Source organism: Ostrea edulis, chromosome 2 (genome assembly GCF_947568905.1).
Source record: "Ostrea edulis chromosome 2, xbOstEdul1.1, whole genome shotgun sequence".
NCBI lineage: Eukaryota > Metazoa > Mollusca > Bivalvia > Ostreida > Ostreidae > Ostrea > Ostrea edulis.
Genome location: NC_079165.1, coordinates 95,010,231 through 95,026,610, shown reverse-complemented (window position 1 = coordinate 95,026,610; position 16,380 = coordinate 95,010,231). Strand labels below are relative to the sequence as shown.

Here is a 16,380-nt window from a genome sequence, read left to right as displayed (position 1 = left end):
TGATGTCTTGTACATTTATTCTTACTCATGTTACAAATTGAAATATATTTTATGCATTATAAAAATGACTCTGGAAATTATAAACCTGATAATATATACAGTTTAATATCATCCTATAAATTGCAATATTCATTTCCAAATACTCGTATAGTTGAAAACAAACTACAGAAATTAGAGCAATATATATAAAGATGTTTTCATGCTGAATATTTTTGTACATCTAGTAACCATGGTTTTTTTTTTTTAAAGATGTGCACCCGAACATGTACTATGTAAAAGAACATACAAGTTCAGCTTAATGAATTATTTAAAAAAAAAAAACAAAACTTTTTTAAAGATTTTATGACACTAATGCACAAAATGATTTATACATGTTTTGATATTAAAAGGTACAATTAAAATATTTAAACCAGTGGTTAATAAATACTTATGTCATAGTGCTTATATAAAGACAAAGGTTTTTCCTTGTGGTTTGTTGATTTCGTGTAGCTTCTTGATTTCCTGAATGACAACATCACATTTTTGATGGCGAAAAAACTTGTTAGATTCAGCAATAGCTTTTAATAGTATTTCCACAAAATTAAAACTCAACTTCACATTTGATGAGTATATCACAAGTGCAAATAGCATCTACTTGCTTCCATGAATGAACTGATCCAGCCATGACCCTGAATCACGTGATACTCTCCATTATTTGGTGGTGGAGTGGAGATAGAAATGTTAAAAGGTAATCACAGATCATTGCAAACAAATTTAAATAATTCTAACAATGCATAACTTCATTATGTTTTAGGTTCTTCCTTGGTGTCATTAGTCCCTGCTTCCTGTCTAGATTTCTCTAACTCCATATCCATCCTCTCCTTTGCTCGATATACCTGGAATGAATTATTGGTGTAGATATTATTTAATAATTACTAAGCATGATAAATTAAGTACAAAGTATTTGAATATGTTGAACATAAATTAGCATAGATATTCAACAATTACTGTAGATTCTTTATTTACACGAGTACTTTATATTGCGGAATGACTCGTACACATCAAATAGCGAGAACATAAATTCGTGAGTGCTCTGTTGATCAAGAGTCTTTACATGTATTTTAGCAATATAAAAATAAAAGCAAATAATTCTATTTCACGAGTGATGTTTCTTGTGAAATTATGCGATACTAAATTCCTTGTGTAAACAGAAGAATTTACAGTATATCATAAGAAATTAACATCTACATTTGAAAACATTAAATTGAGCATTTTATATTCACTTAGTTGAACAGAGACACCATGCAGTACTTTACCTTGGACTGTAAGTATAGGGACCCTCCTTTAGCTTTATCATTCACTTCAAATAAATGTTGGTAGTTTTTCTCAATGGCTTCTAAATCTTCTGAATTGCTCACATTCAAGATTTGTTTGGCCTCCTAAGTAAAAAGAATGTACATGGGTCATCATGGTCATATCATGTCATATTAAAATTCATTCATAGTGAATAAACATTTATTTTCTCTGCTATACTTATTTTCCATGAAGAATGGACAGAAAACCTGACATGTGACTAAGCTCCCTTAAAAAATTCTCACATTCTTACAACAAGGTTTTGTCTGCCAAAATTCCTTCAGACTGGCAAAAACCAACAGTACATTTCATTGTTTGGATTTGTTTAGAATTCTTCATATATAATACATGTATACAGCGTGTAGGAATCAAATTTTCAAAACTTGGCTTGTCAATCACCTGTAGAGTAATCCCTGTAGCTGAATCATTGGCTGCTCTTCTGGCCCCCTGTCTCCCACCCCCTGCTTTCTGGGCTGCCTGTTGGCTTGATCGGAATTCCTCCTGTACTGCTCTTGTAAAAGCTCGAGCTACCACTTGAGCGCCACCTATGATGAGTTCTATTAAAGGTTTCTGAGGAGAAAATAAACCATGAGATATGGATTTTAATTTAGGTTCACATTTTCCCCTCAAAGAATTGATTTTTAAATTTCCTGTGATCTTAAATAAATAATAACATAATACATGCCATTACACTGTAGTATTTAGGGCTAAATGGACTGTGAATATCAACCTGGAAAGCTCAGTGGTTATATCGACTGACTAGTTTTGCAGGGGTTCTGGATTCAATTCCATGTGCAGCCATAAATTTTCTGTAGAACAGAGACTTGTTCATTTTTCAACATGTGAAGTTGCCAACACACATTAGAAATGACCAGAATCCTACTTTAAATTAATAGATTTCGTGTTTTCTTCAGAAGATGAGATGGTGACTGATCTCAAACATGAATCCCCACTTGGCTACAGCCATCTTTTTCATTTTAAAATTATGTACTGTGACACTGTACAGTATAGTGAGCACTACAGCAAACTATGAGAGCACGAAGAAGAGTGTAGTAGAAACTGATCTTGTATTTCAGATTAGAGACAAAAATGCACAAGAAACCTAGAACTGTATCTAAGAGAATGTAAAACCTGTGGTTGATCAATGTGTAACTAAATATAAGACTGGTAAAACCACAAACAGACTCACACCTGTGTGGTGGAACAATGCATAAGATCTGAAAGAAGCATACCAGAGAAACCTCCAGATGCATGACAGCAAAGAATTTTTGGAGGACTCTAAAGCTAGAAATCAGGCTAAGGGTGCCTGCTGCAAGGCGACCAGAAAATCATGAGAAGAACTTAGTTAAGGAAGCAAAAGAAAAAACCCAAAGCATTTTTAGCATATGCGAAGTAAAAAAAAACATACTTGGTGTGGGTATTGGTGACCTGTTGGTTGAACTTGGCAACCATGCATCCGATAATAAAGGCAAAGCAGACTTACTAAAGTCCTTTTTAGCTCACCTGAGCCTAAGGCTCATGTGAGCCTTTCTGATCAAAATTTGCCTGTTGTCGTCTCAAGAACCGCTGGGCCAATTTCAACCAAACTTGCCACAAAGCATCCTTGTGTGAAGGGCTTTAAAGTCTGTTCAAATGAAGGGCCATGTCCCTTTCAAAAGGGAGATAATCACAAATATGTAAAAATAGGGTGGGGTCATTTAAAAATCTTCTTCTAAAGAACCACTGGGCCAGAAAAGCTGAAATTTACATGGAAGCTTTCTGACATTGTGCAGATTCAGGTCTGTTCAAATTATGGCCCCAGGGGTTGGATGGGGCCACAATAGGGGATCAAAGTTTTACATACTAATATATAGGATAAATCTTTCAAAATCTTCTTCTCAAGAACCACTGAGCCAGAAAAGCTGAAATTTACATGAAAGCTTCCTGACATAATGCAGATTCAAGTCTGTTCAAATCATGGCCCCTGGAGGTATGATGGGGCCACAATAGGGGATCAAAGTTTTACATACAAATATATAAGGAAAATCTTTAAAAATCTTCTTCTCAAGAACTAGATCCAGAAAAGCTGATATTTACATGAAAGCGTTCCGACATTTCAGATTGTTAAAATCATGGCCCCCAGGGGTAGGATGGGGTCACAAGGTGGGGGGGGGGGGGGGGGTCAAAGTTTTGCATAGAAATAGGGAAAATCTTCAAATATGAGCCAAGGTGACTCAGGTGAGCGATGTGGCCCTTAGGCCTCTTGTTCTGTAATGTTTTCAAAAAGGAACGGTATGAAGATATACCTGAGGCAGAGGAACAAGATGTAGGTGATTTTTTGAGTGAGGTGTCCTTTTCAAAAGAGACAGTGCCAAAGAAGTAGGAACTTAAATCTCTCTAAGACTAAGTCTTCAGGAACTGATAGATTGCACCCATGTGTTCTCAGGAACTCGATGACCAGGTAACGGAGCTATTAGCCATACTATTCAAGAAGTCCCTCTCCAAGGGAGTGTTTAGAAAGTTGCCAATGTAAAGCCTCTTTAACCAAAGGGAAAATCTCAGCCTGGTAACTACCGCCCTGTGTCTGATGGAATCCATCATTAGGGATAGACTAGTGGAATATCTTGAGGAAAAGGAACTTTTGTCCTCATGTCAACATAGAAATTAACTCAAGTTGAACAGTGCCTCGATCAGGGGAGTGGCCTACACAGGCCTACTAGTTCTTGAACATGATATTGTAGCGGTCAGCCAGGTTTGATCGTCGGTGGCCAGATAGCTCAGTTGGTAGAGCACCTGACTAGATTCAGGGGGCCCGGGTTCGAACCCGGTCTGGTCTGATGCATTTTCTCCCTTCCTGTTACATTTGGTGCCATAGACCAGCCCCAGGAACTGACAGGTGAAAATGCCTGCCAGGGGATAAAGATCCTGGGTTGATGTCTTCAGGTGTGAAGACATTTTTAAAGGAGGGAGGAGTGTGGCGGTCAGCCAGGTTTGATTGACGGTGGCCAGATAGGTCAGTTGGTAGAACACCTTACTAGAGATTCAGGGGGCCCGGGTTCGAATCCCGGTCTGGTCCATTGCATTTTCTCCCTTCCTGTTACAATAAATATATATGATGAAAAAATAACTTTGCTCTTAATATTCTAATAGAAATGTTTCAAATGCTATTTGAAGCATTCTCAAAGTGGCAGGGTGTCCCTAATCCCACAGTATTTCTGATGGCTTCTTTAGCTAGGCTCAAGAGCTTTAGATAGGCTATTTCATCATTCATCAATATAATTAGTAATTACTTAGTAATTTACTATTAACCAGTACTAGACTATGTACATTATTAAACGTAACTTAATAAGTAACAATTGAAATAGATAACTTCACAAATGAATTTAAAATAAACTAACGTATTCATGGAATTGGCATGACTCTACTTACCATGTTCTTGTATTATTGATATATCAGAGATTTTAGAAGGACATCGTACACATGCAATGTGACTTGCATTGCATATGGATTCCGAGCCCGATTAAAAAACAAAATTCTAATTTAAAGATCAAAACACTAAATTCTTATTCCATAAACTTCTAGGTATTCAAACTTAAGTCTCATATTGAATGAAATATGCCGAAACAGTTAACAGATATAATTGAAAATATTGTAATAATATAATCGGGGTCGATCTTCAACTAAATTTAGCCGTCGGATATTACAACAGGTTCCGGTGCACTTTCGCTTTGTACATTGTAGAACGTTAAGAATGCCGAAAGACAATCTAAGGGACAAGCTTGAGGGAAACGAGCTCGATTTGAGTCTCAATAATTTGGACACAGTTCCTGTTAAAGAATTGGTATGTGAATTGGTCTGAATGAACAGGATTAAAATTAAGACTAGTCCTACCATATGTATACTTCTTTTAATTGTGCCATATTTAAATCTTTGAAAAGTTGCATATTCCTATAGTAATTTAACGGAATAAACCAAATTTAAAGAGCAAATAACTCTTCCTAAAGGAAAAATAAATCTTACATTTTATCGCGGTGCAGATAACGGTATTATGCCATCATTTTTATTTAAATTTTCTTATGTTAAAATTTTGCAAGTTTTAAGAGTAGCATTTGACCCGCTAGAGTGAGCACAGCAAAGACAAAGTGGGAGATTGGATAATTTTCGAAGGCAAAGGGGAGTTGTTATCCAAGATAGTATGTTCTCCCTCAAACAGGTTAGGAAAACACTTTCCCTAAAAATATGTAGTATAGCAAGATATTCTCGCAAAAAACGTGATTATCCCTCTCTAGCGAGAGTAAATATATCCCATACAACTGAGGAAAAACACCTGTGGAGTACATCTTCGTGTTTAACGTGAAAAGAAGAAAAAGTGCTAAAATGTCTGATACTTCTGGAAATATATTAATCAAAACCAAAACTCTCACGATGTGTATTGGATTTCAGACTGCTTCCCTCTTACACAGCAACATTGATATGAAATTTCTCACTGTGTTGTAAATTTTATAGAGACAAATCACATTTTGCTGAATGTGTGTCACACTTATTCAACATTGCACAGAATTTTTCCATTATAATTTTCAATAAAGACACCAAAACACCTGTTTATGGTAATGTTTATGTAACAGGGTTTCTCCCAACAAGAATAACTGACACTCTCTCGCTAAAGAGGGATAATCGTGTTTTAGCGAGAAGATCTCGCTATGAGCGAAATGTTCCCAACCTGTTTAAGAGGGGTTGGCAAAACCCAAAAATTAAAGAAATTAACATTTTTTTCAAAGATCTTTTTAACTGGGGGTGGGGTTACATACCTTTTAACTCCCCCTCCCTCCCCCCTTTATCGTGGCTGAGATTCTGCTTGGCTGATTATTTGAACTGACACCCTCATCGAATCTTGGAGTAGTCCTTCATAATTCATGTCTGGAAATTTACTTTCAGTTTCGGTCGGTTCTAGCAATCAATGTGCACTAAGTGACACTGCTGTTTGCTTCAAATAATTGATTTGACTGTTAAACTAATTCTCTATCATTGTTAATTTTGCATTGCTTACAGTTTAAGTATGAAAATCCTAAAATGAAAACAGTCACGAAATTTTCTGTTCAAATGAAAACTTCCATGGTTTTTCGTTTTATTTTATGCACATTCTGTATAATTCACACTATTGAGGTTAAGGACATAATGCACAGAAGTGCTTATTTATGAGAGAGAGAGAGATATACAGTACCCGCAACGTTATTCTTGACATTCCTATCGTGTTCTATCGTGCGTGTATCCTATCGTATCGTGCGTGTATCCTATAATATCGTGTTTTGCGTTTATCAGGTTTCCCGTTTTCTATCGTGTTTTGCGTTTATCAGGTCTATCGTGTATTGTGTTTTGCGTGTATCAGGTTTTCTGTTTATCGTGAAAATCGTTTATCGTGTAGCTTCGGAAACAATCTGGATTGTATATCAAATCTAATGAAAAGGTACAATACTTTTCGAAAGCTTTATTCGTTTTGTTAAAGAAGCTATTTTAAGGAATCGAGGAAAGACAGTACATGTATATTTGAAGGAGAACATAAAGCTGTCGATTTTAAGGCAGAAGAAGAGCTATTTGTCTGTCCAGAGAGGGTGAAAAATTATCACAATTTCATTCTAAGTAATATAAGTAAAGTAGGCAGTAGTTTGCCGAGCAAACCGGGGACAGTAAATCTGAAATCTCCTTCATGTACAGTTCATAAACATTTGCTTGTCTAGAAACAATTATTTGTAATTAACACTAACAGAGAAATAGGTAGTTCCGATTTGAAAGGAAAAATCAGTAAATTACGTTGTTTATTACATATATTTTAATAAAGGCTCCTTTTTCTTCCGATTTTTTTTCCACCTGTGTTCTATTTATATACCCACCATTGAACGTGTGTGCGTCTGTGTATCACCTGTGTTTTGACTGCAGAATTCTCAGGTACGCGACTCGGCTGTCATCGTTGTTTTTTCACTTGTACACTTGTACATGTACCTATAATCGTACGGGTAGATACTGGAAATTAATACTGGGTTTGATGATTATTTGTATTTTTTTAAGCGTTTCAAAATTGTGAATTTAAAAAAAGCCGTGTTTTATTTATTTTTTTCCCCATAGTTTATTTTTGTCATTAAGATATCAATTCAAATACATATGTTCCAATTACTTATGAATATCAATCATCACTCATCGTGTAGAAATATCAAACGTATGAAGATTTGGTGTAATGCAGTGGATCTTTTTTAAAACGGTCATGATGAAAATAATTGTAATTGTTGAATGACCGGTGAGCATAGAGTTTGATGCAAAATAACCCCCTCCTCGCTACACAAAAATATTCCTTGGTTTATTTCACATTCAAGATAATAGACACTAGAAGTAGAGAGTTACTGAAGCATGGTATCACTACATTATATTACATTTAATTAATTCACTGTATAATTTATATATTAAACATTAGGTGACAATTATAATTTTAGAATCATTGGCTGGGAAAATTCAAATAGATATCAAATATTGAATTAAATACCGTATAAAGTTTAGTTTTATGATTTTAGCTGTGATGGCGTAAAAAAATTGAAGTAAAAAATTTTTTTTTTAAAGTACGACCGTGTATTAAAGAAATTATACGTTTTAGGTGTATAATGAATATTGAAATCCTTCAGTATTATTACCAACATAATGTAATTATGTTGTCGGTATCAAAATTTCGTTCCGTCTAAATTGATTCTAAATTTACAACATTTCTATCAGGTTTTCCGTTTATCGTGAAGATCGTTTATTGTGTTTTGCGTTTATCAGGTCTATCGTGAAGATCGTTTATCAGGTTTTGCGTTTATCAGGTTTATCGTGTATCGTATCGTGCGTGTATCCTATCGTATCATGCGTATATCCTATCATATCGTGTGTGTATCGTGTTCTATCGTTTATCATGTCAAGAATAACGTTGCGGGTACTGTATCTGCAGTCTTCAGTATCACAGGCACTTTGCACTCAAGAATATTAATCGAAACCGTATTTATACTGGTAAAATCACTGATTCAGTATGATAGTAACAGTCTTCGTACCGAGTTCTAATGTTCACAAACCCTATTACTGATGGCTACATGTATTTCAAACTCTCATCAAAGACTGGGTAGAAGTATAGATAAGTAACATTTAAACCATTAAATTGTACATGATACATCACACTTATTATGAAGGAAGTACACCTATTTATTAGTAAACTTCAGTGACATAAGATCTACATTTAGTACATGCATGCAACAATGATAAAATCATGTTTGTTTTATAGGCAGCGATTCCAAAAGCAACCCGTCTTGATTTGTCCTGTAATCAACTGACATCTCTACCAGTGAGTTCTGTTGTAAATAAGAACTGATGAATATTTATTTTCTTTGCTTTGATGTGATATATGAATAATAACTTTTAAAACATTTTGTTTCAGGACAATTTTAGCTCATTGACACACTTGGTGAAGATTGACCTCAGTAAGAATAAGTTGACAGAACTCCCTCACAACTTTGGGAATCTTCAGAGTCTTCAGCACCTCGACCTCTTAGGAAATCAGCTTGTTCTTCTCCCCATTAGCTTCTACAAGCTAACCAAACTAAAGTGGCTTGACTTAAAAGACAATCCACTGCAGTCTGACTTGAAGAAAATTGCGGGAGATTGCTTGGATGAAAACCAGTGTAAAAAATGTGCTACTCAAGTAAGTAAAACAAATATAATAATAAAACTTAAGAATATTATATATTATCATACCGATTGTTAGACCGTTCTTGGCACACTGATTTTGACTACGGATAACTCTGTTTACCTGATCAGGATATGGGGTTCACGACCGTTTGACAGGGGATGCTTACTTCTCCTAGGCACCTGATCCCACCTCTGGTGTGTCCAGGGGTCCGTGTTTGCCCAACTTTCTATTCTGTATTGCTTATAGGACTTATGAGTTTGATCACTGTTTGTTATCTTCACCTTTCATTTAATGACTGGAATATCTTTCTCCTGATTAGCTTAAACAACACACCACTCCCTAGAAGAAAACAAAATGATCATGCTACAATACATAATATTGCGTTTATTCACAGTCGTAATGTCGTTTGTCGACGTGACATCCTTCTGATTGTCATGATGTCTTTCAAATGATTTTTGCTATGCATGAGGAATGGCATTTTTACTTGTTCACAAATTAAAAACAATACTAATGTAAAGTCATTTATTGTTTATCAGTTATCACCTAGTTCTATCAACCCCGTAGAGGTGATATTCACATCAACCATTAGCCTAGTGGAATATCACCTCCCTGGGGTCAACCTAATTCAAAAGTCAATATTGTATCATGAATATTATATCATAGGATACATCATCATGATCATAGCATATATCATATATATATATATATATATATATATATATATATATATATATATATATTATTTATGTTTTCATTATATCATATCAGCATATCAAATAACAGTTCAAAATTCTGATATAGTTGCATTTGAAATGTACAGAAACTATATTGCTGCAGTTAGTAAACTACTTTACCAGAGATTAAATTTTGGTGCATAAAATTTTAAAAATGTATCGCATACAAAATTTCAGTGTATCATATCCATATATTTAGCCTCACTTGATTGTCTGATAAGAATATTTATAACTGTAGGTTTTGAAGTACCTTAGAGATTACAATTCAGAGCTTGAGAGGTTAAAGCAGAAGAAACTGAAAGAAGAAAGAGGTAAATCCATTGAAGTACCACGATAAATTACAAGTACTCTTGGTCCATCAAAGTGCCGTGCATGTTTGTGTACATTCTCTCTACATACACATTATTGTTGATTATGCATGTATTGATGTCTCTGAATACACAATGTCAGTCCATCAATAGATTCTATCTTGAATTCCTCACAGTTGAAATGTACTATTAAGTTTGTGTGATTTAAAGAAATCAGAATTACTAATGAAAGCTTTGATCATTTACCCATATGGTTGTCTGTACATTAGTGGTGTTCCAATCATCGATTTTAATCGAAAATCAGTTGGCAAATTCTAAGCGCTCGATTATGAAAATTTTATTCCAATTAATTGGTTTTTAGATTTTGTTTTTCTCAATGACTAGTTTTTTAAAAAATATTCCTGCCATGACCTATCTAGTAACCTATAATTTTGTTTATCGTAATGGCGGCGCATACAAAAGCGAAAATATCCATACATGGAGAATAAAGCATGTCGGCTTGTTCAGATACTGAGATAGACGTACTTTGATTCAGGCATATAGAAGAAGGATCTTTCTTCAAAGAGAATCTTGATACTAGCAAAGCCATGTGTGAATTACACAGATAAAAACCGCTTTCAAAGGCCACTGTTACTTTGCACGTGGGTATCGTGTTTTCAGTTGATGACAGATCTTTTTTGTTTTTAATAAAATGATTTTTTTCCCTTGTATTGCTTTTCTGAACGTTAATTATATTTTAATTAAGCTGGATCATCATCAGTTAATGACGTAACTTTGATATACGGGGATATAACTGAAGCAAACGATATCCGTTTTTGGCGACTTTTGTACATGTATATGTAATTAAAAGAATAACAAATACACACAGAAAATATTCACTTACACTCTCTCAGCTATAGAAGCAACAAATATAAATGTAGAAAATATTTATTTACACTTTTTATAATCATTATAGAATTTCTCTATGTCCGATTATAATCAATAATTTATTAGTTACAGTAAACCAATCATCGATTATGAAATTCTCACCGACTCCCAGCACTACTGTACATTTTTGTACTTCTTTTATGACACATTTATCACAGTCAGAGATTGTTTTTTCAGACCTATTGCTGTGTATTGTCTTTGTCTGTCATCATCCGTTAACAATTGAACATTTTTTACTTCTTCTTGATAACTACCGTTCCAATCTTTTAAAATTTAGTATGAAGCAGCTTTGAGACAACGTGGAAATAAATTGTAAATTTCAGGACTCCTGCACCCTTAGGGTTTTATGGACAGGGCAAAAACTGTCAAATATTTACCAATTTTCAAACATCTCCTGGTAACCACACATCTGTATGGAAAACTAAATGCATAGTCATGTAAAGCAGGAAGTACTCAACCAAAATTGTACATTTCATGATCCTTGAAGTAGATGTTCTTGACTCCAGGATGGGGCCAAACTTGGCATTTAGTGTTTATGTGTAAAACATTTAAATAGCATCTCCTTAAATACTATTTGATACTAACTAGGATGGGACCAAAATAGTCATATAGTGTTAATATTACATATATAGGATCTCCTATGGTTTGTGGTTTGATATGATTTATATTGAATGAGTCGTGTATTTCCTTGGCTCGAAAACACACCAATGAGTTGAATATAAATTGAATCAAACCATAAACCATGGGAGATTATTTTTATGCTCCCGAGATCGAAGATCGGGGGGGGGGGGGGGGGGGGGGGGGCATATTGTTTTTGTCCTGTCTGTCATTCTGTAATTCTCTCATTCTGTCTGAAACTTTAACCTTGCTAATAACGTTTGAACAGTAAGTGATATAGCTTTGATATTTCACATGAGTATTCCTTGTGACAAGACCTTTTCGTGGGTACCAACATTTTTTACCCTGTGACGTTGACCTTGGAGTTTGACCTACTTTTTGAAAACTTTAACCTTGCAAATAACTTTTGAACAGTAAGTGATAGAGCTTTGATATTTCACATGAGTATTTCTTGTTACAAGACCTTTCCGTTGGTATTGAACCTTTTGACCTTGACATTTGACCTACTTTTAATTTTTTTTTTACATTGGTCATAACTTCTAAATTGTAAATGTTAGAGCTTTCATATTGTACATGAGCATTTCTTTCGACAAGATCTTTCTACTGGTACCAAGATATTTGCCCTTGTGACCTTGGCCATCTTCGGAATTGGCCATTATCGGAGGCATTTGTGTTTCACAAACACATCTTGTTATTACATGAGTTGCTATTTAAAATATGCATTAAGGATAAAGACCAGAAACTTAGTTGACTTTTTCTCAATTTTAACTCACCTAAACCATAGACTCAACACAGTTATTCCCATCAATATTTGTCCATCATCTGCCATTGTAAACTTCTCACTAAGCTTTTTCTTCTGAATCATCAGGCCAATTTCAACCAAAATCTTATCTGAGGATCATGGGTATAATTGTTAATATTTACAGAGGAAAAACAGAGACTTAAAAATCGTGAAGAGGCAGAGCGAGAAAGAGTTCGTCAGGAACGAAAACAGAAAAAGCTTGAAAATAGGAAAAGAAAAGATTTTATGGCAGCAGATGAGGCCACATCTTCAGTTCCTGCAAAAAATGATGGTAAAAACATATTTTAAAAAATGTAGGGAAAATCATGAACTCAAAAATATTATTTCACAAAACTGCTTTTTCATGATTTTTCTTTTAAAGGACTAAAGAAATATGCCAAAATACATGTACTCAGATTTCATTATTTTAATTCAGTAAATTAATGCATAACTTTAAAATATGATGTGCTCAGCCCAATACAGATAATTCTGTACTAATAGTTTGTTTGCGCTTATTTAAGGAAATAAAGAAACCTCACTTAGAAATGGAAAAACAGACAAAAGACAGAAAAGTACAGGTGAGCAACTGAATGCAAAATGCAGAAAAATAAGAGAAACTTACTGCTATATTTCATTGAAATGCTAAATATAGGTGCAGTAATTGCAAGGTAATAGACACCCTTTAATATATTTCATAGAAAATATATTTCAATGCTCGTTTGTTTATTTTGTTTGTGATAAATTAGCATTTTTGAAATACTGTATAGACATACATAATAACCTTTCAGACCTAATGTACTTCGAGGGACATCTTCCTCTTCCTACTTTCAGTGAGGGGGAGATTTTGTATAACAACTTTTCTCAATATCATCTAACACCCCCTCCCCACTCTCCTCACTGTCCTGACAAATTGCAAATGGAACAAGTCATTGTGGACAAGTTTTTATCACTTTTTATACACCCGTCGTTAAACAAGACATGTTATGGCGCAGTCTGTGCATTTGTCCAGCTGGCTGGTTCTCTGAGGTCATGTATTTTTACCGTAACAGATGCATGTATAGTTTTTAAATTTGGTGACAACTTCTCCCTCAAGAAGTGTTAGAGTGAGTTTGATTTTTAGCTGGATTAGTGCACCATGACCTACTTTATGGCTAAAAGTAGGTCAAACACTTTTCCAGACTTTTTTTCATTATGGATACAGATATATTGTCCTAAAATTTTGTCACAAGCTTCCTTTTGGAGGAATACAAGTTCAGTTTGCATTTCAGCTGCTGTATTGGTCCATCTGTCTGGGACCTACTTTAGGGCTAAAAGAAGTTTTAACAGTTTTCCAGACTTTTGTTCATTATGGATACAGATATTGTCCTGAAATTTAGCCACAAGCTTCTTCTCAGAGGAATACATGTTCAGTTTGCATTTCAGCTGGATTAGTTTGTCCATCTGTGATCTACTTAAGGGCTAAAAGTACGTCAAACAGTTTTCCTGACTTTTTATCATTACAGATACAGATGTTGCCCTGTTTAGTCATAAGCTTCCTCTTGAAGGAATATAAGTTCAGTTTGCATTTCAGCTGGATGATCACATGACCTTGGACTTTGACCTACTTTATGACTTTAATATTTCATATGTGTATTACTTGTGACAAACATTGATTCATATCATTTAGTTCACATGATTTAATTTACAGATGCCAAGTCTGGAATGTCTTGGCTGACCATCCTGGCTGTTTTGATGGTGGTTTTGGGGGTTCTGATTGGTGTCTGTTACACTGTGTGCCAAGACAACAAGGGTGAAATGTGTGTGCAATACTGGGAACCAGCGAAAACTGGAGTCGAAGTTTTTATTGTCAACATCAAAACCAATACTCAAGAGCTTACGGAAAAATCCATCGACACTCTTCACAAATATTATAGTACTTATTTTGGAAATGATCATGATAATACAAAAATCCCCCCAAATAAGAAAACTCCTGAAAATACAGCTCAGACTTGATCTTCTAATTTGTTAGTGGAAAAAAGTTGTTGTTAAGTTAATATTGGAAGTGATTGAATTTTGTGTAAAACAGAATTTTTTTTCATGGAAATGATCTTTCTCATTGCAGTTCACAAAGATTAGAATCTATTTTTTGCATGTTTGTAAAAATCTGCATTGGAGAATCACTGTTATAGATTAATCTCATTCTTTTGCCTTGACATTATAGTCATCATATGCTTTCTTCAAAATTAGACATATTTTTAAAAAAAAATTCATTTTAGATGACTTTTGAGTCATGTGATGGAGTGCCAATATGTGCATTAAGATTTTATAACTTTAGAACATCACTGAAGAATCATACCCTTACAGATCTAATGTAACAAGTTGTTGACTGATTAAAATGTAGCAAGTTGTTGACTGATTAAAATTCCTTACAGATCTAATGTAACAAGTTGTTGACTGATTAAAATTCCTTACAGATCTAATGTAACAAGTTGTTGACTGATTAAGATAAAATCACATTTTAGATGACATTTCATTGCCATTAAGTAGCTTTTATCTCCAAAGATTGATTGTATATTATTTAACGTCCCTCTCGAAATTTTTTTACCCACATGGAGACGTCACCATTGCCAGTGAAGGGCTGCAAAATTTAGGCCTATGCTCAGCGCTTGTGACCTTTGAGCAAGGAGGGATCTTTATGGTGCCACACCTGCTGTGACACAGGGCCTTGGTTTTTGCGGTCTTAACCGAAGGACTGCCCCATTTAGTCGCCTCTTGAAACAAGCAAAGGGTACTGAGGACCTATTCTAACCCAGATCCCCATGGGATTGTCTCCAAAGAAAAAAGAATAGCTCATCTGTAGAACATATTTAATTACATACCAGTATATGAAATACCTGTGTTTGCTGTTTGCATTTTTAACATATTAAACATAATTTATTTTTAATTTTGCTTTGCATGTGCATAAAATAGTTTTCAAAGACAGAATAATATCAATATTGATATAGATGTACAGTGTATTTATATTTTCATTGCTTTTGACATCTTTACAACTTGCAGTGTAAACAATGCACGGATGAATTTTGATGAATGTAATGACTGGGGATTCCAACGAAATGAAAATAGAAATGTAAGAAATAATAAATATTTTATTCTATTCATAAAAGAGCAAAGATGCAAGGACATTTTAGATGAATGACTGAATGTGTATGTATTTCACATCAAATATGATTTACAGATGTTTTGTTTATATACATGTAAGTAGTTCTTCATGCAAGGCTTTTGCATTATATTTGACCTTGATTTACCATCTAGTTCTAAATAGGAAGGTTTGTACATGTGTGAACTATTACAGAATTAACAAATATGTGTGACTAAAGCACAATCTTCAAACCAGCATTTTATTGGGCCAATCAGAGAGGTGATTGAAGATTAGTAAATCATGAAATTATACTGAAACCAGTGGGGTAGAAATCGTCATACTGAAACCAATGGGGTAGAAATTGTCATGCAACATATGGGAAGAATGATCGGCGAAACCTGTATAGGATTTTTTTGAAACATTAAAATGTTTCATTTTATCTCTGTCTTTGAACGATTTTATAATAAATTATAATGAAACCAACAAACTGAGACTGGTAATAATACTAGTAGTGTCATTATAATATATTGACATATTTCAGATGTTTTTTGCCTCTGATATCTTTAAGGATGTTGGTGAACAATGCATAGGAATCTTGATAAATATTGTACTTCTATTTTAATAGTTGGGAATTCTGATAGAAGGGAAAAAAGTGAACATAGTTACCATGCTTCATATAACACATTGCATGAGAAATATGCAGGTGTTAAGCTTTGAAGTTCAATCCCTCATGTATATTCAAAAAATGAAATTTATTTCTTAAATATGAAAACTAAGTTTAATAGAACAGGTATGTGTTATTTGTTGAATGAATGTAATATATTTTCATGTGTATCTGTTAATGGGGATGAGGATGATGAATAAATATTTTTGATTTAAAA

At 34.3% G+C, this 16,380-nt stretch overlaps 2 protein-coding genes across 2 annotated transcripts; one reads left to right on the top strand and one right to left on the bottom strand.

The window, feature by feature from the left end:
• LOC125682570 (mitochondrial import inner membrane translocase subunit Tim16-like) lies at nucleotides 1-4,842 on the bottom strand. Its single transcript, XM_048923220.2, has 4 exons — nucleotides 4,741-4,842; nucleotides 1,732-1,902; nucleotides 1,296-1,418; nucleotides 1-875 (listed from the first exon to the last, which is right to left on the bottom strand). Exons 1-4 carry the CDS (start codon nucleotides 4,741-4,743, stop codon nucleotides 783-785), a joined length of 390 nt encoding a protein of 129 aa, XP_048779177.1. The 5' UTR covers nucleotides 4,744-4,842; the 3' UTR covers nucleotides 1-782.
• A 151-nt stretch (nucleotides 4,843-4,993) lies between these two features.
• LOC125682566 (leucine-rich repeat-containing protein 59) lies at nucleotides 4,994-16,380 on the top strand. The gene is made up of 7 exons (XM_048923212.2): nucleotides 4,994-5,152; nucleotides 8,609-8,668; nucleotides 8,762-9,025; nucleotides 9,986-10,058; nucleotides 12,527-12,673; nucleotides 12,903-12,959; nucleotides 14,069-16,380. Exons 1-7 carry the CDS (start codon nucleotides 5,063-5,065, stop codon nucleotides 14,371-14,373), a joined length of 996 nt encoding a protein of 331 aa, XP_048779169.1. The 5' UTR covers nucleotides 4,994-5,062; the 3' UTR covers nucleotides 14,374-16,380.

What these genes read in the sequence shown, in the direction of transcription:
- LOC125682570 (XM_048923220.2), bottom strand. An exon ending in CTACAGGGATTACTCTACAG is followed by an intron (nt 1,419 to 1,731) that starts GTGATTGACAAG and finishes CTTTTTACTTAG; the next exon opens with GAGGCCAAACAAATCTTGAA. An exon ending in CCCTATACTTACAGTCCAAG is followed by an intron (nt 876 to 1,295) that starts GTAAAGTACTGC and finishes AATTCATTCCAG; the next exon opens with GTATATCGAGCAAAGGAGAG.
- LOC125682566 (XM_048923212.2), top strand. Translation starts at nt 5,063, where the DNA reads ATGCCGAAAGACAATCTAAGGGACAAGCTTGAGGGAAACGAGCTCGAT. An exon ending in ATCAACTGACATCTCTACCA is followed by an intron (nt 8,669 to 8,761) that starts GTGAGTTCTGTT and finishes ATTTTGTTTCAG; the next exon opens with GACAATTTTAGCTCATTGAC. An exon ending in GTAAAAAATGTGCTACTCAA is followed by an intron (nt 9,026 to 9,985) that starts GTAAGTAAAACA and finishes TTATAACTGTAG; the next exon opens with GTTTTGAAGTACCTTAGAGA.